At 40.2% G+C, this 26,127-nt stretch overlaps 1 protein-coding gene across 15 annotated transcripts in view; it reads right to left on the bottom strand.

The window, feature by feature from the left end:
* tns1b (tensin 1b) overlaps positions 1 to 26,127 on the bottom strand; it is a 281,948-nt gene that overhangs the window by 64,389 nt on the left and 191,432 nt on the right. For 13 of the 15 annotated variants that reach the window (XM_079664776.1, XM_079664769.1, XM_079664781.1 and 10 more), the window contains 10 exons: positions 18,045 to 18,094; positions 12,752 to 12,923; positions 11,881 to 11,931; positions 11,660 to 11,782; positions 9,336 to 9,400; positions 7,594 to 7,677; positions 7,113 to 7,225; positions 6,967 to 7,027; positions 4,024 to 4,099; positions 82 to 211 (listed from right to left, as the gene is read on the bottom strand). In XM_079664776.1, the coding sequence (XP_079520902.1) occupies positions 82 to 211; positions 4,024 to 4,099; positions 6,967 to 7,027; positions 7,113 to 7,225; positions 7,594 to 7,677; positions 9,336 to 9,400; positions 11,660 to 11,782; positions 11,881 to 11,931; positions 12,752 to 12,923; positions 18,045 to 18,094 (925 nt within the window). Of the gene's footprint in view, positions 1 to 81; positions 212 to 4,023; positions 4,100 to 6,966; positions 7,028 to 7,112; positions 7,226 to 7,593; positions 7,678 to 9,335; positions 9,401 to 11,659; positions 11,783 to 11,880; positions 11,932 to 12,751; positions 12,924 to 18,044; positions 18,095 to 23,259; positions 23,506 to 26,127 lie in introns of those variants that run through there. The other 2 variants (XM_079664772.1, XM_079664774.1) reach the window with 2 other exon arrangements.

Genomic DNA, 26,127 nt, shown 5'->3' with positions numbered 1-26,127 from the left:
TTCGGGTTATTTGAATAAAAGCATTAGCTAAATGACATGTGATGTAAATTGTATTGACATTCAAAGAACTCTATCCCTTACCTTTAAATGTCTCATCGAGCTCGTCCTTTCCAAACACAATCCCCAGGTCGTGCACGGCGCAGGTGTGAAACTGCACCCGGAATATCACGTCTCGGCACGGGCTGCGGTAACGCTTGTGGTAGCACTTCAACTGTGGGGTGAAAAACATCAGAGGGAACTCAAACCACACTGAGTAGTAGCAGCAATGCAGAATCTAACAGACAACTTAATAACATTGGATTCCTTTTAAGTCCACAGGTACACTGAATATCAAATAAATAACCATTTCAGGATGAATTTACACAATGTGTCAAGTCTGATAAGGAAAACAAATCATTTCAGCAAAATCTAATCATTCTAAGGGCTGAATAGCTGAGCAATATAAAACGATCCTTGTGAAACACGAGCCAGAGACATGCCAGCCTGATTCATAGTGGCTCTTTCTTTACACTGGCTCAGCGCTAGAGAAAGCATTTAAGACTTTTTTGATATATATATATATCCCTCTTAATGTATGGCCTCTCCACTGGCATTACTGTCCAAACTGCAACACAAACGGCTTTAGGAGCAACACTAAAAACAGGAAAATATTCTCTCTCCCTCCTGCTGTTTCCTGTTGGGAAGCCTGGACCTGTAATTTTTTTTACAAGGACCTCACATTTACAGGTGCTGGAGGAATACCCTTTAATGCAAACAACTTGCACCTCGCAAACTGCGGCTATAAAAGTTGAAATAAATACCTGACATAATTACAGTATATAGACCTTACCATAAGTCAAAATGGAACTGCATAAACACAGCAGCTAAAAACTAAATTGAAATATGATTTTGAGGAAAGTGGCACTGACTTGCTTTCCACATACTCTCTACTTGTGGGGCAAAACATATAAGTTCCAAAATCCACAAAAGCACATAAAGGATGGAGGGCGAGAGGAAGGCGAGCTAGAATATCCTGTGGCTTAGTGCAGCTTTCTGGGAATACCGCAAACCTCCCACTGAGGAACACAAAGCTGTTGAGCCAATACATAGAAAGGAAAACATTCATTTGGAGCTTACATGTTGCCTTAGCAAAGGTGCTATGCTAACCAAACCTATTCAACCCTGATGTCTAGACAAACAATCTCCAATGTTGAATGAATAGTCTGAGTTTTTAGATAAATTGCTTGAGCTTATTTGCTCCATTACTGAGAAAAAGAGAAAAATAATGGTGCCTCTCTCTTACTGTTAATATGAATCTACAGCTAGCAGTTTTTAGCTTAGTATAGGCAAAAGACTGGACACAGTGGGAAACAGCTAACCTGGCTAAATGTAGAAAAAATATGTTTCTTAGTATTCCTCAGCTTATCTAAAAAAAAAAAAAAATCGGACCAACATTTGAATTTGTATAGCAGGAAATCACTGCACGCAGGCAGGAAATATTCCAGCACATAACGCCTCGTAAAACCGATTACATTACGTTTTTGATTAGTTAAAGAAACAAGATTTTTGTTGAATATAGAGCTTTGGATGTGTTTGTAGTCGTTTTTTTAAATTATTATTTTGGTGAAAGACAGGCTAAGTTTGCTCATGTTTTCAGTGTTAGTGCTAAGTTAACTGTGATGAGAAGATTGGTACCTCTCTAATGCTACAGCCAGCATGTTAGCTAAGCTTAACTTAGCATTAAGAATGGAAATAGCTATCCTGTCTGAGTCCGGAGAAACAATTCATTATCACCACACTAATTAGCACTTTATATTTCATTTAGTTTAACTTGTATCAAAAACTAAACGTTAATATGGCAGGAAATAACTGCACCCGACCAGGAAATAGTCCAGCACATAACACCCCGTAAAGCCATAACTTCTTTTCATGTTTTGATTCATTAAATAAAACTGATATAATGTGATGATTAAAGAGCTTATTAGGTGTTGGTATAATGTTTTCCTTTTCTTTTAATTATGGTCGCATGCAGGCTAATAGTGTTCTCATGCTTCCAGTGTTATTGCTAGGCTAATTGTGCTGAGAAGACTGTTGCCTCTCTCAAAGCTACAGTCAACAGTTTGTTAGCTTGTTTGCACATTATATCTCATTATATAAAATGTGTACCAAAAACGAGATATTGTTTTGTCAGGAAACCACTGCACCCTGCCAGGAAATAGTTCAGCTCACAACACAACTTGTTATGTGTATTGTTTGTGTTTTGTAGTGATTAAACAAACCTGGTATATTGTGTGCATTAGAAAATGTTTGGTAGGGTGGGTTTTTGTGCTAGAAAAGGCTAACTGTCTATTTACTGTAGAGGCATTAACATGGTGGTCTTCTCATCAAACTCCTAGCAAGGAAACAAATTAGTTAATTTGCAAATATGTTGAGCTATTCCTATAAGCTCCTATTTTTGTTGTTGACTTCAAACTGAACTTTGAATTAAACTGACTTCCAATGGCCAATGATGGAAGCAAAAAGACAACCTGAATAATTGAAATCATCTTTATGAAGATTTTCCTCTGAGGTAATCTTTATGTAATCTAACCATTCAGTAATCAGTCATATTATCCACAACTAATTTCAACAAACACATGTCAGTGCAGTTTTAAATGCAGGAGCACACTCCATGCTGAGTAATGTCTCTTCCATGTGGCCATAAGGCCACAGCTCACATTCTCCGTGTTATCTGAATAATTACGAGCAGGGCTCAGTCTGATGATGCATTCAGCAGAATCCATTAGTGTGTCTTAAATAAAGGATGAGATATGAGCTCAGCTCTGAACAGCCTTGAGAATACAGTAAGTGCTCCTTTCAAAATGATCCATATTTAATGTATGGGCCCGGGGACATCTCATGGATAACGTTAAGGCCTGAATGACAGCAGAAGCAGAAACTTTGCCTATGTATGCAGTTCTTCTGCTTAAACAAATGCAAAATAAGCAACAGGTGCTACTTTATTTTGGATCTCTTTTACACAGTCCAAGGTTCAAGGTTCTTGATTAGTCATACAACCATAGCTACTAAGTAGTATGTCGATGAAAATCTTAGGTCACAGGCTTCTCCAACAGCGCAACACAATATTACAGAAAAACAGAAAAATATAGTGCAAGTACATATTAAAAGTAAATGCAAAAAGAAAGGAATAGTTTAAAAAAAGTGAAATAGTGAAATAAGAGTCTATATGCAAGCTATTGGAATGATAATAGGTAAATAGATACATTATTACTAAGTAGCAGAATGTTATGGATTTGCTTATGACTTAAATTAAATATACATTTAAAAATGACTAAGATCTTAAAAGTCTATTAGACGCCCCAATGCTAAAACATGCCAAAGGGGATACTTTACCATTAAATGATCAAATGTAATGGACCATTTACATAATTTAAATTACAGATTTCTCTCAGTTGTAAAACGGTTGGAAGCATGTTGGATCATGTACTCAACTTATTTTACCTAACAATACACATCAGAAACACAACTTACTTATGATTATGTCATGTTTAAGTAAAACCCTGTGTAGCACTGCTGGAAAGGAAGTCTGTGCATAGCCTTTTTGATGTCATTGTTTCCAGCAAACATATTGTGTGCTAATGAGTCTATAAAATGAGGTATAGGAACCAGTCAACAGTCTTCCCCTGAGATTTTATGGCCCTATTTCCTTTATGAATGGACACCATAAACTGCTGCAGCAGTATATTCACCCAATGTCAGAATGGAGAAAAAAAGTCAATTCCCTTTGTACTAAAAAATAATAAAATAGTGCATCATCTGTACGTTTTTGCAGCTGTTCTCATACACAGAAAATCATAATTTAACATCCATTTATTTGTATTTATAAGTAAGACAATACACTTTCTCTGTTATTAGTTTCACATAAGAAAATAAGTGTTTTCAGTTTCTTTTTTCCAAGTTGAAATGTAACAATGTGTTCTAAAAATCGTATATACTGTACTACTAAGATTTCCTTCTCTGTCTCTGTGTCTTGGCTTTTCTTACCAAGATGTCACCTTTCAGAAGAAGACCGGGTTCAATGGTGATACAGATGCTGGTCTGGCTGTCACCCAGAACATTACTGCAAAAAAAGAAACCACAACATGTTAAATAACACGCCTGCCTCCATCATTACTTCACAGTCTAATCCAGTGGTTCTCAAACTTTTTCTGTCAGGCCCCCCCTTTGGAGAAAAAAAAAGTCGGGCCCCTCCAACACAAATAGTCAGGCTCAGTGGCGGTGCCAGAGATTTATTTTGGGGGTGCTGTGGGGTAGCTTGACGTTTCATAGAGGGTGCTCAAACATTTAGGGTTTCCCATTAAGGTACCGGGCGCTACAGTTGAATTTTCTACTGCAAATACACAGTGTACCCGCGACTGCTACAATGAAGGCTCGATAATCAGCTCACGGCATATAGTTGTAAGCAGGGGTAAAGTGCTATTTTTATAGGTGGTGTGTGGACCTCCAATAGGTGGGTCCGGGGGCAAGCTCCTCCGGGAAGATTTATTTTTAAATATTGAAGTTAAATGCATCAATCTGGTGCACTTTGAGAGCACAATGGAGAGATCTACATGTATGGATACATCTCTCAACACCCATTTGAAACAGAACTGTGAACAGATTTACTTTCTCTCTATGGATATTTTAAAAATCACCCTTTTATTTTTTTTTACTGTCATATAGTATTTCATACCTGTTTTTCATTTATTCTCTTATTTTTTTATAACTATAATGATCATATAAACGTGTGCCTCGGAAATAATTGTTTACATTAATGGTGACCAAAACGTTTGAGACCCACTGAGATAACAGTGACAGAGTCCTTTAGTTCACTGAGTCTCAGTCTGACAGGAGAGGACTCTCCTCCACTTTGTTGTTGAAAAAGCTCCTTATATTTGTTAGCGTAGCTCGCTAGCACCAGAAGCTAACAACAACGATCTCCGGTACCGGTGCGCTCTATCTCGCTCACGCACACACACAAAATGGCTCGTTCCACACACACACAGAGCCGAGCTTGAATGAAACACAGAGACCCAGACGTAATAGTACTGTAGGCCTACTGTATCATATTATTGTCAAATCAATAATTTTTCAAATTATGATTTTTTTTTCTTTTAATAACCGTTTTTCCTCCTGGTCTCTCGCGCCCCCCCCCCCCCCCCGTCATGCTTCTGAAAGAAAGCACTTTGAGAAACACTCACATGATCTACATCTACATTGGGTATTAGTGTCTACATGAGGAGAGAGGGATCAAAGGGTGGAGGGTGCTAATAGAGAGCATGTGAGAGAAAGGGGGGAGGAATGTGATTTGGGGCTCTAAGCGGTCGACAGTCTGGAAATATATGCGCACTGATGTCACACTTAGTTATGGTGTATGCTGTAAAAGTGTTTATGTATTAACACTAGACATGTTCCACACAAGCAGGCTTCACTGTTTACAGTTACAATTTTAACAACGCTTCAGAAAAGCTGCACCCTTAAACTCAGAGGGCAAAAGCAAGGATAGGCTAAAAGGCAGGAGATAGGGATTAGGGAATTTAAACCGCACTAAGAAATATTTCGAAACTTATAATGCAAATTGGTATGGGTAATGTTAAACGTGTCTTTTTTACGAACACATTTACAAAGGATTATTAACAACTCTCTGTTATCTGAAGCATTTTAGCATCTTTTAGCTAACTGTTTCTCGCCTACGAACTCAGCCCTCACTTTCAAGCATGAAAGCTCTGATAAACACTCTGTATGTTACTTGTACAGTATCAAATGACAGACAAATATTTAATTTAGCATTCTAACTCACTGGATATTTAGCAGATAAATAGCAAGATGTTACCCAAAGTAGTAGGAGGAGATCAAAACAGAGCTTAAAGACCAGTTGATATTGGACTTATATTAATCGGATGGACAGAAACAAACCTCTAAATAAAGTTATTTGATTGGCAAACACATTAGGCATTCAAACTTCTTAAAGTGATAATATATAAATGCTTTTTGCTCTGTCCCCAAGGTTAGGGTCCATTCACAACCAACCACACTGTGCGGAGGTCTAAGAGTGTGATTTAAATAATGGCCAAATAACGCAAGTTACTTAATGACAATTAAAATGTTTGTACTCCCTCATTGCAGGGCTGTACAGCTCTGGATTGCACGTTACGGGATTGTCCAATGCAAGTTTTCTATGAGTGCTGGCGCTCTCACAAAAGCACCTGATTCGGTGTTAAAGCTTTATATCATTGTTCATGAACAGTTTTGTTAAAACGTCCAGAGCTGCAGTAGGTGACACAATATGAATGTTATCGGTTAATGTATTAAGTTGTTAAAGTTTAAAATACTAGGGAGGTGTACAAATTGCATTTTTAGCGGAAACAGCATGGTCTGAACTCTGCATGCATGTTTTTCCTATAAGAACAAGCACACTATGCACCACGATAAAACAGTCTGTCTGTTATGTGTTAAATGCTTTTAAATGTGGTATCACTGTGGCCTGTGCCTCATTCATCTGAGGGCAGCGCTCCCCTGCTATCCTCTCCTTAACCTCCACTCTTCCCAAAACAACAACAGAAAAATCATAGAAACCATTATTTCCTGTCTGGCTCTGGGAACCATCGGGGTCCTTTTGGCAGTCATACCCTGCAGGCGTCCACACAGATGCCTGTCTAACTGTTTAATTGGCTCTCCGGTCACAAATAACACTAGAAGTGACTGCGGGATCTAAAGTAGGGAAACAAGAGCCTGCAGCTGGGGAGGCTAGCTAAACACAATAATGTGAGGCAAGCATAGAGTATAAACTGGCAGGGGTGACGGCGAATGTGGATATTGGGGGGAAGGGGAGTAAAGGGAGAGGCTATAAAGGAAAATCAGTTTTTGTTTTATTATTGAGCCACCACAAGCTAGCTATCCCTGGAATATTGTAAAAGCATTTGAGTGAGAGTGTGTTTTAAGACTTACTAAATCCCAGATGTGTACACGGGCTGCATGGCCTGGTAGATCTTGAGAAAAGGACGACAACCTGCAAAACCATTTTTTTTTTTAAAGTTACAAAATGAAGAAGTTTATGTGAAGTTGCTTATGTGTGAGAGCATTTCTGCACTAACCTCCTTTGGACTCGAAGTTTGGGATGCCGTGCAGGATCACATGGTGAAGGAACAGGGGTTTGTTGTTGATCTTGATATGTCCAGAGAGCAAGCCACTGAAGTACTCCACATACCTGAGCAAGATAAATAAAGAGAGAACTCCAATTATAATTCCTATGTTTACAATAAAGGGATGAAGGTAGTATTTGTCCCTCAACTCTCGCAACAACAATTTTAGCCATGCTAAATAAGTCAACCTTCTACCTTGTTTGTATTCTATTACATATTTGTTTTATACTCAATGAGTGTTGGTAGTGACCGTGATTACATTCCCAGCCCAGCACCAAACAGTAGACAGATACATTCATCAACAAGTCAGACATATTAACATCATATTCAAATCCAAAACCCAGCTTTAAATATGTGTAGGTTTAAAAAGACACAGGATTTTTGAAAGAGACATTTAATTGGGGTCAAACTCATACTATAAACAACAACTGACCTTTTCTGGGATGGCTGGCCCACAGGAAGCACTTTGTCTTCATAGAAGCGCTTCATGGCAAACCTGTCCAGAGCCTGGTCAGCACTGCATTCAAACACAGAGGTTCCGTCAGTACACAGGAAGTAAAGTACCTTCAAAAAAGCCCTTTTATTTCCACTGGAGTACAAGCAATGTAAATCCACGGTATTTTAAGTAAATTTGATGTTAAGGTACTTGTACTTTTCTTAAGTATTGCCTTTTTATGCTACTTGATACTTCTACTCCACTACAATTTCAAAGCAAGTATTGTACTCAATACTCTTATCTGACAGATTATTAGCTAATGCAAAATATAAATCAACCAACAAATTAACTATGCTAAGTAATGACAGGTTAATACATTCAGCAGCAGTATCCAAAATAAATAAAACTAGCTCCACCTTTGATGGCGTAATGAAAACATTAATGCATCAATATCATAATACAGTAACTAAAGTGACATAATTCTGAAACGGACTATTTTGTGCAGTGAGTACTTTTTGAATGCAGAACTTTACTTGGGACAGATTCATTGTACAAACTAGTTGCTACTTGAACTTAAGTAACGGTTCTATTATTTCTTCCACCTCTGATTTCAAGTATATTAGTATGTACTGTAGAGTGCGTCATAGGATGTTTTCATAGTAAGCCTTGCCATTGGGGCCATAAATTTGTCACACAATGACATGAACATTTTTTAAATTAATTTTTTTTAAATGAAAGCATGTTTATGCAACACCATCCTTCAGCATTCTTTATGTCAGTATGCACAGGGGTCAACACATAACTAGGCAATGAATAATAGCATGAGATGCACCTGTCACAACAAACATGATAAGGAAAACAAAAAAGAAGATAATTTCTCACTAGAACAGATCGCCAGATAAATCTAAATCTCAATGAAGACCTTCCTAGTATGCACTATCATGTCATGCAAGTTCAGCCGAGTGTGTCTAGCACACATCTTAAGATCTTGCAGAATAAATTACACTCAGTGTTTATTTCTAGCAGCTAATTCTGCATAGCCTCCGTAACCTATCACACAGTAAAACACCTTCTTGCGATTTTTTTACGTAGCATTTATATTCCCGTACGGCAAATGTCACAGTGGTTTCATGTTCTGGCTTTTTGTTGCTACTTCAGTGTTCACAGCTACTTCACGCCAGCTTTAAAACGATTTGTGAGGTAATGAGTTTAAAGAGAAATGTAATACTTTTGCAGGGAACAGAGTGTGTTTCATTTGTTCCTGGTGTTCTTTCTGAGACGACACCGAGTCATGTGCTCCTTCTGATAATTTAACAATTCACATCTCTTTGGTTTATGTAGGAGAATGCCATCCTATCAACAGTATGAGATCTAAAATCAAATCCTATAAAGAAAAGGTGGGCACTTATAATTTGAGTCTTGTGATTTGGTGAGAAGCTAACTCATTGCTTTCTGCTTATAATTGTAATATCAAATAGTTTTTCAAATAAAAATGCTGTTGCCCGGTCTCATGTTCTGCCCCTCATTCTTGTGTTTATCACATCTCCGTCTGTTCGAATGTGTGCTTCGGTCTTGTGATGAACAATGCTGCTTCATTTAGTTTTTCCTCTCGTGTCCCCATTCTACCTGGTTTACTTCTCCTTTACTATTTGCGCTATTTCTGTATGACTTCAACTCCTCTCTCTCTCAGTGTGCTACACAGTTCCCCTCTGCAGGTGTAGTATGGATCATAGACCTACCTGGCAGATATGTTGCTGTAATGCATGTAGGCGGCCACCACCACTCCTGTTCTGCCCCGGTTGCCCTGAAAAGACATAAATCAAGCAAGAGTCAACCACAGATGTATCCTCCAGGCAATGATGCTCTGCCTCCTAGATTAATTGTTCCACATCATCAGCATTTTTGTTTGATGGGGTTATAGGGTCTATTTATTCTGGTGCAATGCTAAAATTCAAGATCCAAACTCAAATCAGATAGTAGTGTCATCACAGAAACACACATGCAAAGTTTGAAGCTCCACTCAAAAATAAGTCTTTAGCAGGTACAATGTCAGAGGTGTGAAGTAATTAAGTGCATTTACTCAAGTACTGTATTAAAGACCATTTTGAGATACTTGCACTTTACTTGAGTATTTCTATTTAATGCTATTTCATACTTCTACACCACTATAATTCAGACGTGAATTGTGTACTTCTACTCCACTACATTTATTTAATACCTTTAGGTACTTTACAGATCTGAATGAATGATGTGAAATATAATCAAGTGTTAAATCAGACTTTAGTTCCACCTGGAGTAAATCCACAAGCTACCCTGCAGTATACAAAGTCATTCAAACTAGCTGCACCTTTACCAGCTTTGAGAACACTTTCATGATCAATCATTATAAAACATATCATATATATTATTCTGAAATGGACCAATCTGCACAATGACTACTTTTACTGTTGCTAGTTTAGTATATTTTCATGCTAATACTTTTCTACTCTTATTTGAGTAACATTTAGAATGCAGGACTTTTACTGTAACAGAGTATTTCTACACTCTTGTACTTCTACTTTTACTCTTTAAGTACAATATCTGAGTACTTCTCCCATCTCTGTAAAATGTTAGAAAAGCCATGGTCAATCCAAACTCCATTCAGAAAACAATCATGTTCAAAGTGTTTTGCTTCTTGTCTTGCAGATTGAAATTAAAAGTCTTGTCTTCAAACTTTTTAGAAATCGGCATCATGATGGAGTTATTTTATCTTCCTTTTAATAACTTGTTTTCCTTTACAGCACATCAGCGTCTGCTCAGATTGGGTTCATACTGCGGTAGTTTACCAGATGTATTCAGCTTCTGAGGTAAGAAGAATAAGTATAAAATATCCTGGGGTCAACCTCTTAAATTGCACCAGAATATGTTTCGCATAATGCAACATGTAATCATCTTTTTGTTGAGCCTCGGCTGCCTGGTAAATGTCCTCAATTCAAACTACATATTTTTAGTTTGTAACTTTCTGCTATAAAGTGTAACATACAGAATCCCAGGCCAAGCCGATGACATCATCTGGGTTTTTATTCAGACTTTGGAGACCTCCTCACGAACCACAGAAGACATTACACACTGTTGTTCCAGGCTAAATATGACCCCTGAAGACCTGTAGACTGACTGTAACACTGGTGAAGTACCTCTTTTAAGACTTGCTTTCATTAGTAGTATCAATGTCCAACATTTAAATTAAATATGTAACTACTCATGTTATAAAAATATACTGCCTGGGCATTTAATGGGTGGTTTACCAAGCCCAAGCACATGTTTCTATAGCAACAAATCAGTCTTGGGTGGCAATTATTTTTCCTGTCCATCAGCCATGGAGGACCACTGTGGAGGATAAAGGTCGCTGAGATGAGCCCAGTGGAAATTATTTGTTGATATGTGAAACCCCAACTGCTTCCTTAGTGACCAACACGACCTCTGAGCTCGCACTCATCAACAGCATTACGCAACTGGCAGTACAACAACAGCGGTTGTTATGGCAGCCGACTTGTTTGTCCCTGTGGGAATGTGTCGGAATGAGGCACTGATCCCATGGTTAATTCTCAAGTTGCAAAACAGAATCAGAAACAGAGGGGTTAACGTGAAAAGGATCGGGCATTACATTAGGGACCTCGGTCGAGTGGTTTAATTTGGATACACTTTTTATGGTTTGCATAATTAGGAGCCAGACGAGGGCGGTTCACCACAAAAGTATAGTGTGATGCAAGAGAAACAGGAAAGTATTGGTCAATTCTGTTTTTACGGTATTGTTACGAGTAAAAGGGTAAACAAACACGAGCAGCCATGATGAGTGGCGAGCCTCACTTCCCTAATTTGTCTTTTCCTAAGCCTGAACAAGCACACAAAGACACACACTCTCACACACAAACACTCCACCCTGAATGTCAGCGTTTCACTCTTTATACACAAAAACACACACCACAGCTGCAGCCTCAGGAAAGTGGGGGTCCTGAGAGGAGCCTGAGAGCACCCTCTGCCGACTGAAAGACCCTCCTCACAGCAGCGGCCCCTCGTCTCTCACCTTGTTGTGTATCACCACCACGTTGTGGCTGTCTGCACTCAGCCACGTGTCCATGGCTTTGCAGATGCTGCAGATTTTGTCCAGAGCTGGAGCGTGGTGGTCCGGCCAGCCAAAGTCCAACACCTGAGAGAGGGGAGGGGGGGGAGGGAGATGTTCAGTCAGATTGATTGTCATATCATACATAAGTGAAGAGAAGGGAAGAGAAGAGACATTCACTCTACCTTTGGATTAAGTTGGCTGATGTCATAACGCTTCTCACTGAGGTTGAAGAGCTAAACAAGAAGAACAAGGTAGACACCATTATTACAAATCTTTGGCATTTTCTTTGTATAGACTTCAACAACCAATACAACCATATAAGTCATTTGTTACAACCATGTCATACCACCTGCAGGAGTGTTTTTTAAATGACTGGAGTGAAGACTAACATTTTTGTTAGAGAACTTATGTAGTCAAAGGGATCCATTTTAGACAAGTTGTGTTCACCGTTTAAAGTTTACAAATAATTTTGTTTTACACCAGCCTGTTCTTAAAGTCAATGTTTACTTGAATTTGTATCCAAAACCAAAATAAAGTAACAAATGCACTTATTTATAACCACACTATGATGTTTACTTGACACTTTTTTTAAAGTAATTTGTTTATTTGTGTTTTTTTACATCAATACGTTTCCAATGCCGTTTACTTGCATGGGAGAATCATTTTGTAGCAGACGGGGTCGTTTATACACATACACACTAGGTTTCAAATGACACACTAATACAGCAGGAATGTTTCACACCCTGTTCAGAGAGTAAAAGTGTTTAACAGTATCAAATAGCCGCAGCAGTGGCTTGAATCCAAGAATATATATCTTAGGACTGTGCGTTTGTGTGGTAAGTTTTACCTTGACAAAAGCAGTTATCAACAGTAACAAAAGATAGTAACAACATCATCAGATGAACAGATCTGTACACACTTGCAGATAACAAAGATAGCTCAGATGTTGGGTCTAAAAGAGATCAGCTGTGTCTAGCTCTAATGACTCGAAGATAATCGCTGTTTTCCTGCCTGAATTATACATATGCAGGAGGAGACATGAAGAAAGTGTACCAGGTAGTTGTGTCCGTGTTTGGAGCGCAGCATGGAGGCGACCTCCCGCAGGTTGGCGGCGTAGCTCTGCTCCTCCACGCTGCTGGGGAAGGACACGGAGATGATCCTCTCTGTGATGTACAGCAGGTCCAGCTCATAGTTCTCCTCCAGGGCCTGCAGCAGACTCACACTCCTGGCAGAGGAACCACAGAAGCAACTATCATCAACGTGGGTAATGGTGAGGGCTCATACAGCAATGGGGCCAATCAATGCAGAAAGACAGAACTGAGGTGGACTGCTGAACCGCTAAAGATCTGAAGGGAGGAATGAAGTAGCCAGAAGTAATGCTGCACGTGAGCTCATAAGACCTGCTGGTGCATGATCACTTTGAATACTTTACACCCATAACAATAGAACCGGAGGGTCTAATGTTTGTGAGTTTCAAACGGTTGAATGTGATGGATGCCTTTTTCAGTTCTCTATAGCCTTCATCACAGGCCTTCCTCGACCTCACTTGATGTTAGTTCCTTGGACTCTTTTTCTGATCTTCAATCCACTTCGTCATGACTCTGCAGAATGTTTACATGCATAAAAAGACACATAACACACAAGGGGACGGGTAATAACCAGAAAAGCATATGATGGGACCTTTAATATAATTCACAAAAGCAGTAAGACTATATGAAGTATCAAATTGGCATAGTTGGGAGCCAATGCTATTACCATTTTAACAGAAAGATAATATACTGGATAATACGTATGGAACCGCCTGCACATGTGTATTAAACAAAGCCAAGTACGGCAAACATTTTTAAAGCAGGAATATGTTGTGCGATTGTTTCTCAAAAATACAAAACAAAGCTCCTGTTTCCTCATGAGTAGGAAGGCAACTTGTATCTACTATAAAGACTATGAATGACAGAATGTCAATTCATCGAGTGCCAATTGCTGAAGATGTTCAGTTATGAATAGTGCAATTTAGTGAAAGCAATCGGGATTAGAACTGTTTACAGCAGGGGTTGGCAACCCCTGGCACGCATGCCACCATAGGCACGCGGGACCGTAACCAGTGGCACACTAGGAATAAGTGTGCAAAATATTTAAATTGTATTTTCGGATCCTGAACGAGACCGCCGGCAGAGCGCGTCTCCCCCTACAGAAGGAAGCCATGCACGCAACGCAGCACAGAAGGATAACTTCTAGGCTCTCTTTAACTCCAGTCGACTTGCTGCTGCTTTCCTGCATGGTGAAACGACCAGGTGTGTAGCGCACTTCACACATTGCATTACCCATAAGGAGCTGTAAATGCCGCAGTTTTTGCGTGGCTGTGTCTTTAGTTGAAAGCCCAGTGGCGATCTGCTCATCTGTCATCGAAAATAATATGCTACACAGGGGCGGACTGGCCAACTGTGGGTTCTGGAGAATCACAGTACGTCCGACCGTCAGCGAACTGAGCCGGTCGCCAGCAGGCCGTTGACAACCGGGCTCGGTTCGCTGACGGCGAACCACCGCCCTTTATTTATTTAACTGTGTTTAAAATGCATCATGTAAATTGCGCTGACAGGCGACAGAGGTCCACAGATTCCCCGCAGCGAGGCTCCCCCCGCCCTCCAGTTGACAGTTCACAAGCACCCCCCCTGGGCTGCTTACATCACCGAGTACACTGAGGTCCTGAATGTTCTCAATGCAGCCAATTACCCTTCAGATACACACAACACTGAAGCTCTACAAGAAACAAATATCCTAATAAGGATAAGGCAACGCAGCATATAAATACCCAATCCCCGATGACATCACTTGATCCCGGAGGGAAAAGAACATGTTCTTCTTCTGTATTAAACACATGTTGTGTTGTTAGATGTGGGTAAGAGGGGAAATAGAGTGAGGGGAAATTGATTAAACATGGAGGATTGTGAAAATATCGCAGCAGCATACCAAAGATTACAGTACGTAGGCTCCAAAACCAACAATCTGATGGTTATTGGTGGAGTTGGTCTGGTGTCAAATCGGGTCAGAAAGAAAGTAGTCCTCGATCAAAATGCCTCGATCGATCTGTAATTAAGCTTTTACTTAAAACCGAAAATGACCACGCAGAAAGACCTGCAGCGTGGTCAGTAAAGCTTGCCAACTGACTGCATAAGAGTCCAAAAATCCAATACTTATCTCATTATCTTCAATAAGGATATTACTCTAGAGAATTGTTGGAGCTATGAAACATGGCTTGTTGATAGGAAAATAGTTTAACACAAAGAAAGCTTTATATACATTAAAAAAGGTAATGATATATTTTTCACGTCAAAGTGAGCGATTCTTTAAAATTCCAGAGCTGATCTGGTCTTTTTCAGAACTTGAACTTTATGGCACGGCGATATGAGGAGGTGGGGGCGGAGGCGTCTGGATCCCAGGGGCCCAGACTGCAGCATATTTCCCACATTTGTCAGCTGTGCGCGGCTCCTGAAGGAAATTGCTCATATGTCTGGGAGAGAGGAGCTCTTGAGGGTTACTATACTGTAAGCACTGCTCTGTACTGTACATCTGGAGCCACTCACAACCTGCTTACTGGAAATGATGCATCTGCATTGATGGAGGGAAACATGCAGTATATGTGATGGTAGGGTTAGATTCGTTTTAAGGGTATTTGGTTTGTGTTAGGAGTTGTTCACATATCTCCATTGCGTCTTATGATTGTATTCTCTTTTTAACTGTTTGTAAATGAATACATTAATTATATTGACATAGTGCATGTTCTCTCATATGTTGCAGCAAACATCTTAGTTTAAAGTTGTTGTGTTTGTGATTTGCATAACCTTTTTTATATTTTACTTCTTTTTTAAGTTGCTTTTTAAGATTTTGCAGAGATTAAAAAAGAATAATAATAATATTTAAAAAAACATAGAAAAAAAGGACTTTAAGGATATAGTAAACGGATAAATAATTAATATTAATCGAAAATTAATTAATTGTCACATATTACCAGAGGGATATTAGTAATGTTTTGTGTTCTATATTTCACATCTATCATCAAACATATGAACTAGATTTGTTATTCTCATGGTTATCTTTTCCATTCTGTATACAGTAAGTCATTTACTAGATTCGTCCATTTTGAATTCATTGATTTATCATCTTTTAACCAATTCCTTGTTAGTACTGTATGTCAGGTTTTTTCTAGTTCTTTTACTTATATGTCTTTATTATTCTGTGTGTCCCTTTTTTTCTATATCTCTTTGCATTTCATCCTCTGTTTCCTCTGTCTTTGCATATGTATGTCTTTGGCCTCTGGCTGCAGTCGTAGACTTGTGGTTTAGTTCTTTTCCAGACACCAGCATGCGTTGACTGGCTGAGCTCAAACCTGCTTCTCATCAGCACCACAGATTAACCGATTGCTCATTTTCTTGCATGTTGCGTTTAAAGAATGACTCGTTATCTCCTCACGCTCAATTTCAGAGCCGTGCTGATCTCAATGGTGCATTTGGATCAACACCGACTGTGAATGTTTTATCAGGAAACCTGAGACATTGGGCCGTTTAACATCTCGCCAGATATTTCTGAGTCATATGAGGGAACCTCTTCTATCAAAACACTGAGAGGCCTCCTTGATCCTACACTTCCTCATGGTGAACATTTCTCACAGTCTCAATGCTGAGTCTAAATGAAACGTAACACTTGAGGATTGACATTATTATGGTTATCAGTGCAGTTATTCCATATTAATACTGCACTAGTCATTGTGTTTGTACTTAGAATGGATCATCTGACTATGTGTCAAATGCATCTCATGTTATGACAAAACAGCAGAGAATTATCACCCAGCCTTTGAGCGTTTAAGCTCATTGTTTTGGTTTTCGGCCCAAAATCTCCGGCCTGATCCAATTTATTTTGAAAAGCGGTAGAGCTCTGTATACTTCCTGTCCTGCATTATTTTTGGTCTTCTGCGTTAAATGCACTTGTTAGTTTTAAGCAGTTTCACCCTCATCCTGTTTTTAGTAGAGTTCTAGTAGACTAAAAGTTTGGACGTTTCAATCATATCTAAGTTGAATAAAACTCACACTATGCTCCTAGTGAGTATCTTTTCAGAGTAGACAGGCCAATCGACCATCCAATTACCTTTTAGTTTTGTTCGGATTAAATTATTGGTAGCGGTCTTGTGACAGTCAAGATTAGTTCTCCATTTGAGATCTCCATTGGAGCTTTTGAAATTTAGATTGTATTATGGATGCTAAGAGTAACCTCTCAACTCGTGGTGTTTAATGGTTTGAACAATTATTTTAGAAATTATATTTTTGAAATGAGATGTGGTTACCTGTGAGTAGTAGATTAGCCTGTAAAATGAATAGGATTGCTATTGGATATAATTAACTTTAAAGAACAATGTGAGAAGTACCTGCACTACATTTCAGAGTGGTTTGACCTCTACAATCAGCTATGTTTGGGAATGAGTTTAATTGTTAGCCTAGAACCAAAAGTAACAAAGTAGACAAAACTAAAACACTTTTGTTTATTTGCCTAAAATGTCTATCCTATTCAATCTTACATTTAAATCTTATTTCTTTTGAGGCGGATGAGGGTGTGTATCTGTGTATCAGCTCTGAAGCACAACCCTGCATACGGATACAAATCTGTCTGTACAAAATGTAAATAAGCCTGTCTGGACCCACTAGTTTGATTGGATACATTCCTTCAGCCAGAGCAATACACAAGAGACAACTGTCACATGACCGAGCTACTATGCACTTTTGAAAAGCCTTTGATTTTCCTTTATATGGGTGAAAAATGACTGTAATCTAAAACTCTGAATGTGCTGTTAATGGTGACGGTGTATCAGACGTTGAACTGTTTTTAGAACTCCGTATATAGTTATAATATGACTTGCTGCGAGGGAGTCATACTGTCACTCAGACTTCAGCACAGGCTGTTGTGGTGTCGAGTTTTACACATTAATTACACAACTGACAACATCTGTGACTCCCTAAGGACAGAGGTGAGAGGGGCTGACACCAAATATCTTTGTGTCCAACTGAACAGTGTGGGGTCCAGTTCAATGGCAGGGCATGTAGCTTCACTAACCCTGGCAACTCTGCAAATATCATATTACGTCCAAACCTTTCCATTGAAATGCCTCATATCTGAGTGTGATAAGGTTGTTCTTGAAACTCATTTCACTTCCTTCATTATCTTTTTGTGCTTTTGGAGCAAACAGTGGAGATAAGCCTTTAAAAGATAATTATAAAAAGGTAGTCCAATAAGCCGAATGAAGCCTTTTATGGGAAATGTGCAGCTGGAAGAGAACTGAAGATAAGAGATGAGTTCCTACCTCGATGGTCTGCGGCGTGACTCCATGCTCTTTGAAGACTTTGTTGAGCCCTAAGAAACAAAGAAAACACAAGAGCTTTAACAGAGGCCTATGCACATGACTTTGAAACTATCAAAAGTGCTTCATAATATATACTTAGGGTAAAAAGACATTAAAATAGAATATCTGACAAATAATAGAGCTTATTGGAAACCACCTTAGAATGAACGACTTCCTTCACCACCATTTTGAACAGTTCTTTATCAGTTTTAAGCTACACCTAAACTTCCATATGTTGTCATAAAACCAATACAGTAACCAATAGTTCCATGATTGTGTGGATGTGCATGGTTTATAAAATAATGCCGTCCCATAACCAAACTGTTCTTCAATTACACCACAAGTTTGATTTTCTTTATGCTGTTGAAGTATAGCTGTAAAGGGTAACCATGCCTAGGGCACATAATTTCAAGATGTGAGTTAACGACACATTCCATTTTAGTTGGCGTTGAACATCTTCAACGAAGCATTAATCAATATGAAATGAGTGATCAAGGTAAAACTCATGGAGGAACTGGAATGCAGAAACTGGAGGATAAAGGAGAAAATGTTAGTATTGGAAACGCTCCGGTCTCCATTTGCAGTCGGTTTGTAGTCCAAGCTGTATTAACAGCAGTTTGAGCATGTTTTGGTTGAATGCAGGTCAACAGTCTGTGCGGAGAGCAAAAAAGGCCATATGCATTGACAGAAATGCTATCTTGGAACCCATTGACAGGCTTTTATTACCTTAACATTTGCTTTTAAGCGTGCTTATTTTGAAAAAATCCTGTTGTAGACGTCCCATCTAAACTAAACTCCATTCTAGCATCGTAAGTTGTCATGAGAAGCAGCTGCAAACGTGGTAAATCAGACCGTAAACAATGAGCGGCACACGGAAGTCTTGGCCCGATATCTGCTTGCAACAGGATAATGGACAGCCAACGCTCACTCTAATCCAACCCTAACCCTAGTTTGAAGTTGTATTCAGAATGGCCAGGTTATTTTGCTTTACTTTACATCTAAGGCCACATTTTAGACAAGGTATGCAAAGTTCACCTTGTGATGGCATGTCGTATACACTGGGTGTTAGGATTCTGTCACATGGCACCCATGCAAAGTTAAGCAGAGACCCTTGCAGAGGAAGTTTTGGCTACACTATGCCTCGTCTCCCTCACCTCCCCCTCAAACGAGCTCAAGGAGGGGGTCAAAGGCCATGTGGACTTGTTCACTCCCCTGTGGTGATTGGGTCACATGTACACAGGAGGGGGCTGTTATCCATCATCATCCATTAGATCACCCTGGCTGGCTGGGCATCGATGTGAGGAGCACCGCTCGCCTTGTTGGATGACTTTCAGCCTGCTGTGCCAAGCTGTCTGTCAGTGTACACATTTACCAGAGATGCCATCCAGCATATTAGAGTATAGTAATCATGAGGGGACCCATTCCCAAACTTCCAATTATGTGTTAATGCATCCCAAAAGGACCACGTTTGTAGCTGCTTCTCATGACATATGCTTTCCCCAAGTTTTGAAAAATCAGGCCTTAACCGCAAAAACTAATCATTCAAAGTCAGCTGTAAAAGGCTTGGGAATTCCTCAGGTTGTTCTGCTAACTATTTAGCAAAAAAGTTGAAAATATTTGTGCAACTCATTTTGTCTTGAATTAAATCTATTGGCACTAACAACCATCTTAAACTGCGCTCTAGTAGAGCTATTGAACCGGATGATTAGGAGATTGAAAGAAAAATAAATCTCCTAATAATAGAAAACAGGCAGGATTATCCAGCATTTGACACCATTTCTTGTTTGGGAGCAGGCAAACAATTGTAATTGTTACTGGGGCCCTAGCACTACAGTATGTGGTCCCAGTTTGGTACCATCTATTTCCTGGTGAAAAAAAGTTAGGCTAACAGTAGTAACAAGAAAGTTTGTTGAGGTTGATACTTGACATATTTTGACAGTATATACCAGTGTCATGGGGCAAGCCTTCCTGTATTTGGATCATTTCTTGCAGAAATGCATACATTATAAAATAGCTAGAGTTCCCATATAACAACAGTGTTGGGACTAACGCGTTACAAAGTAACGCGTTACTGTAACGCGTTACTGTAATGCCGTTATTTTTGGCAGTAACTATTACTCTAACGCATTATTTTTTAAATTCAGTAACTCAGTTACCGTCACTACATGGTGAGTTACTCCATTATTTTTTTTATATAGTCTCGGCTCCCAGACGTTGGTGAGCGTCGTCAACAGCGAGGCGAACAGAGATGAGTACAGAACTTGAGTAAATGTACTTAGATACTTCCTGTGTCACATGCGGAGACGCGCTGTGGGCGTGTTTGTGTTTACTAACAAGACTATCATGGCGGCGGCGGAGCTCAAGTCGAGTTTCTCCGCCTGGAGATATTCTCACTATTTCACTTTTGTCGAGCACAAAGAAAAGAACGTTTTAGTTAAGTGTAAGTTGTGTCTTGGCGGGTCAAAGATCCTATCTACTGCCCAAAACAGCGATTCAAATCTGTTGAAACATCTGCAGAAACAACATGCTGGGACGAAGCTAGTAGCTGAGACCACAGACCCAGACTCATCCGACGCCACTCCACCTCCACCTAAGCAACAGCGGCTGGATTTTAACCGAGGGACTGCTAGCCAGGGAAAAGTTGATAAAGCCATTGCACGGTATGTTGTAGAACACATGCAGGCTATTTCTACAATTTCTATTGCTATTTCTTGATCAACAGATTGTATTATTCTCCAATGCAATAACAGTACTGGAATGAAGGCTATAAGGGCATTAATGGGAGCCCTTTTTAAGTAACTAATGCGTTACTGTTCACAGTAACGCGTTAGTTACTTTTTGGGTGTAAGTGATAAGTAAAGTAACTGAGTTACTTTTTTAATGAAGTAACTAGTAATGGTAACTAGTTACTGGTTTTCAGTAGTGCTTGGGGGAAATGATTATTTTGAAAACGATTAATCGGGCGATTATTTCATCGATTAGTCGACTAATCTAACGATTATTTTTCTGTTGTTCGATTTATAAAAAACATAATGTATCTCAAATAAATACCAAAAAACATTACTTCATTCATGACAACTGCACACCAGCTTACGTGCAGCCCTGGCCTGGACATTGCTTGGCTCCGTTAGTTAACATACATTGATACTATAAGCTGACTAACGTTAGTCTAATGTTATGTTTGACTCGTAAACGACCACAACATGAGTTAGCTCTCTGTGCAGTTTGTTCGTTCCGGGTTAGTAGCGGCTAGATAGCGGTGTTCTGCAGACGTAAACTAGCTACCATTCCATCCAACATTAAATGCTGACAAACGTTAACTAACACACAGCTGGCGCCGCTAGCTAGGTAGCTCACATTAACAACCAACCAAGCACGAACAAACCCGCACGGAGAGCTATAAGATAGTTAGCACTACCGAAGTGCACAGAACTCAAGCTGCACAACACACTAGGGCTGTTCCTATTTATGAATATGCTTTTATTTTGAAGGAGATGTAGCGCTGTTGACAGGAAGTTGTTGTTGCTATGGAAACAACGTAACAGAGATTAACGGAGAAAAGTAATACCTACATATAAAGACGGAGAAAGTAAACGATAAAGTTTATGGTTAAGTGTTAGCACCCCCCGAACAAGCTCTTACGTTGATATTGGAGATTTCAATAAATTCAATTTGAAAGACCTAGGCCGAGATGTTTTTGTTTGGGGGCTTTTTGCAGGGCTTCGTGCGCAATCCTGTGAGGAGGAGGTGGTAGCCGTTTCAGTCTCCATAGTGATTAAAGTGCGATTGCGAACTGCTTGTTGTTGTTTTGGGTGACCCACGTGTGTGTGGCGATGCGTCAACGAGGAAATATGTCGTCGACGATATTTTGAAGTCGATACCCATTGGTTTGATTGCTGTACACATTCTTAGAGGGACTCAATGGATACCGATACTAAACGTATGAATGCAGACATAAACATATCAGATGATAGAGTTTTTGCCAATTCCTTTTCTGTCCAAGAAAATCCAACTCATTCCAACAAACTCTATGCAGCATTCATTTGCTCCATCTTACGTCCACTCATATAGGTCCGTGGCTCAACTGAGGGGACACAAAGCAAATCCCCCATTTTCTGCCTGAGCTTCAGCCTAAACGTTTCAGTATGTTGCCAGGGGCTATAAAGAGCAGAGTCGCCAAAAAGAGACAGAGATGAATGAGCAAGAAACAGCCTTAAGAGAGTCAGACGCAGAGCATGCGGAGGGTTAACAGCGCTGTGGGACTTATTGGGCATGAAAGTCAGGGAAAGCCCAAAGCTCTCTTAAATGGACCACTGTGAGGTGATCACAACATCTTCACATGATGCTAATGACAAGGTTAACATGTCCGAGAAATCCGGTTTATTACATGGTGCCACCAATTCAACCAGCATGCAAACAAATATCCTAATTAGAGACTGTCGGAGAGTTTTGAAGAGATGGTGTTTATATTGTGCTACAAAGATGGCAGTTAATTGATCGTTTTTCCTTCAAATTAGTCTGAATTGGTGTTCAGAGCATTTCATGAGCCACAATATGTATGTACGACTGCAACCATCTGGGAAAATGTAAATGTGACAGGGAAGCTATGCTCGGTAATAAAACAATAACTTTCTCTGTGGTCACATTAATGTTTTTGTCATTGAAGAACTGGAAGAAGTCGTGATGTTCTGAGTATGATTCTATGAATGGATTGTACTGTGGGGCTAACATTAATGGATCTATTTATAATTGCTAAGCAGAAAACACTAGCTTCTGAACATCACACAAACCAAAGCCTGAAACCTGTTACTCTCCTGTGAGAACTTGTGTTCGGAAGGAGGGGTGGGGGTGAGGTAGCGGGTGAGGAGGACGATGGGGGAGGAGGTGGGAAATGGAGTGGGGGGTCCAGCAGGCCTGTTTCCAGATGAAAACCATCTGCGGAGGTTGACTTTACAAGCAGGCCATTCAAATTAACCATCTGAGAAAGAGCAAGGGAGGGAGGGAGGGAGGGCCAAAGACGTTGGGGGCTGGTAAAAGTCTGCCAAAGACTCGAGTGAAACTGTTCTATAACAAAGAGAAAAAACAAGCGATGAAGGAGCGGACAAGGAAAGAACAAGCGACATGACCCAAATTGAGTAAATCCATCCAAACATTAATTCAGTCCATGGCGTCCTACCTTTCGGAAAAGGTACCCTGTACTCCATCGCCATGCCCCCCTCAGAGAGGAGAGCCGCCTTCTCAAAGACCCTCCTCGGTTCATCTTTGAAGAGCTGCCTCACACTGCTTTCTGTCCAGCAGTGAAGTTTCCCCTTCAAACCTCTCCCTTTTCTCTGACAGCGGCAGAAGAAGAAAAAAATCCCCAAGGTCTCTATTTTGGGCAGTCTCCTGTAGAGTCCATCTGCATGCTCCACTCGGACCGGACTCCTCCACAACTCCTTGTCTCTGGCTTGTGTCCGCTCTGCCTGTGTGTTGGTCACCCTCCCCCCTCCCACTCAGCCTCCCGTCGTGTTATCTCTCCCCCCTCATATTCAACTTTTCCCTCCCCTCCCTCTCCCTCTCATCTGTTTACAGATCTAAATTGCGACTGCAAACCCTTTCCGTCTCTTTAGGCAAACATGTGGGTATGATGCATGTGTATACACACACAAACATCAGCTGACTGTAGATCTTCACCACTGTGTGTTTGTGTGTGTGTGTGTGTGTGTGTGTGTGTGTGTGTGTGTGTGTGTGTGTGTGTGTGTGTGTGCGTGCGTGCGTGCGTGCGTGCGTGCGTGCGTGCGTGCGTGCGTGCGTGCGTGCGTGCGTGCATGTGTGTGTCAAAAATGTCTTTGCACAGGTGATTTCACAAACTGCACTGAGCAATCTGAAACGTTCAATCAAAGTCAACGTTTCAGTTTTTCAGTGTGTGCACTTCGATGCTGTTTTTGAAGAACTAAGACCTTTTACCAAGATGGTACTGTGTCCTTACTTTTCAAGGTACAGTTTATAATGAAACCTTCTGATTTAATAATAAACTAGAACCAGCCCTCCGTCAAATCCAAATCTCTTATCTCATAACCTTTACTTAAATACAAAATAATGTGTGTCCTATCGCCCGTGATTTGGGATCTGAAAATGAGTTTTTCCTTGTCAGATTCCACAGCCTTTCACCACATTCCATAAGAAAAGTATTGTTCCGTTATCGCGCTGACAGACAAAATGCCCCAAAAACATAACCTCTCTGGCAGAAGTTGAAAATCGAATGATTTGAACCAACTGAGCAGAGAAGAAGAAGAAGAAGAACACAAGACTGACCAAGGGGGAAACTGATCATAAGACCAATCCTTTTCCTTTTTCATGCCCTGAGGATATATGTCCCTGACGTCACAGTGTAACCACACAGCAAATGCCCATGACTAGACAGCAGCAGCTGCACTGGCACACAGACTTGCACTCATGGAACACTTCAACACATGCATACTACTACACTGACGTGATCGCACACTATGCGTGCAACACAAACGCATTCAATCGTACTCTTATAATGACTGTGTTGCAGTCTCTGCCCCTTAGTTAAAGTGCAAACCAAATGATGACCTTAGAGCAGGGGTGGGGAACCTGCGGCCCCCGGGCCCCTATACGGCCCGCGAGACAATTTGGTACGGCCCTCGAGGTAATTTATAAACACACGCAAAAAAGAAAAAAATTAAAGAAATCTAGACCGCAAAAAAACAAGCGAGTGCCTGTTTTTCCTGGCCAAGGTCAGGGTCGTTGAACACAACACGAGCCTAACGTGTCATCACGTGGTATATGTCTTGTCTGACGGGGGTGCAATGCTGAAGGAGAGCACCAGAACGCGGCTCCGGCACTTCCAAAAATTGCAGTACCCATAATGAGCCGTACACATGCCGCTGTTTTTGCGTGGCTGTGTCTTTAGTTGAAAGCCCAGTGGTGATCTGCTCATCTGTCATACTGACCATACAGTCAGGGCCGCCCTGGCCAACTTGGGGCCCCAAGCGACATTGTGAGATGAGGCTCCCCCCCCCCCCCCAACCGACAGGAGTGAAACATTTTTTTTTGGAAACAAAGTAGGCTACTTTGCAAATATAATTACTGTTTATTATTATTATTATTATCAACACAGTTACTTTTTTATGCAGTGAGGTAAATGGTAAATATGCATGTATGTCGTTCAGTATGGGTTTACAGGTGAATGAATACGTCTGCATATCCTGCCAAATACTAGCCTCAAAAACATTAAAATAGAATTAATGCAAATAAACTACTTCTACTAATAATCATAATCATAATCAATTCAATAATATAAATACTATATTATATTATTATAATATAGTTGTAATATAGTCAATACAAAACATGCTTATTACATGCTCAAAAACTGATATTTCTTAAATCTGTATTCAAATGTAGTTCCCTCTGTCAGCAATGTATCAAAAACTACACACACATTTCTATCAGTATTTATCTGTGTTGTGGTTGACATGATGATGACTGTTAGGAGTTAAGGGGAGAGGCTGAGCATCACCATGAAATGTGCAGATTGACATAAAAATTAATAAAAGGGGGAACAATGCTCCATGTTTTTTAGGCTGTAAACTTTAACTGTTATGTGAGCCAACTACAGACAGTTTATCACTCTTCCTCCTGTACATTAGCAGATAAAAGGCATAACATACTTGAATGAATGTTAAATAAGGAATGCTGGAATTAACTGCATCTCCATTAGCCTATGCTATGCAGAGACTGCCTTCTTCATGTCGTGAATTGCAGCTGATGTTTTAATATGGCAATTGGCAATTTGACTTATAAAACATTCGCAAGTTGTACATTTGACTCATACAATAACCCACCTTCGAGTGATGCTCTAGTTTCTTCATGTTTTGTTTTTTTCCCCTCTTGCTTGCGCCGGACTGAAAATGTCTTTTCGCCGACATCTCTTCACCTGGACTAGTGGCCGTATCAAAGCTGTGATTGGTCAGATGTCGATTCATTGCAATGGTGTCGGGTTACAGACGTGCTCCCCTTGTCACCTCTCTCTCACTCT

The sequence above is a fragment of the Notothenia rossii genome, assembly GCF_949606895.1.
Source record: "Notothenia rossii genome assembly, chromosome: 2".
In the NCBI taxonomy this organism is placed as follows: Eukaryota; Metazoa; Chordata; class Actinopteri; order Perciformes; family Nototheniidae; genus Notothenia; species Notothenia rossii.
This window is presented reverse-complemented; position numbering and strand designations above follow the sequence as displayed.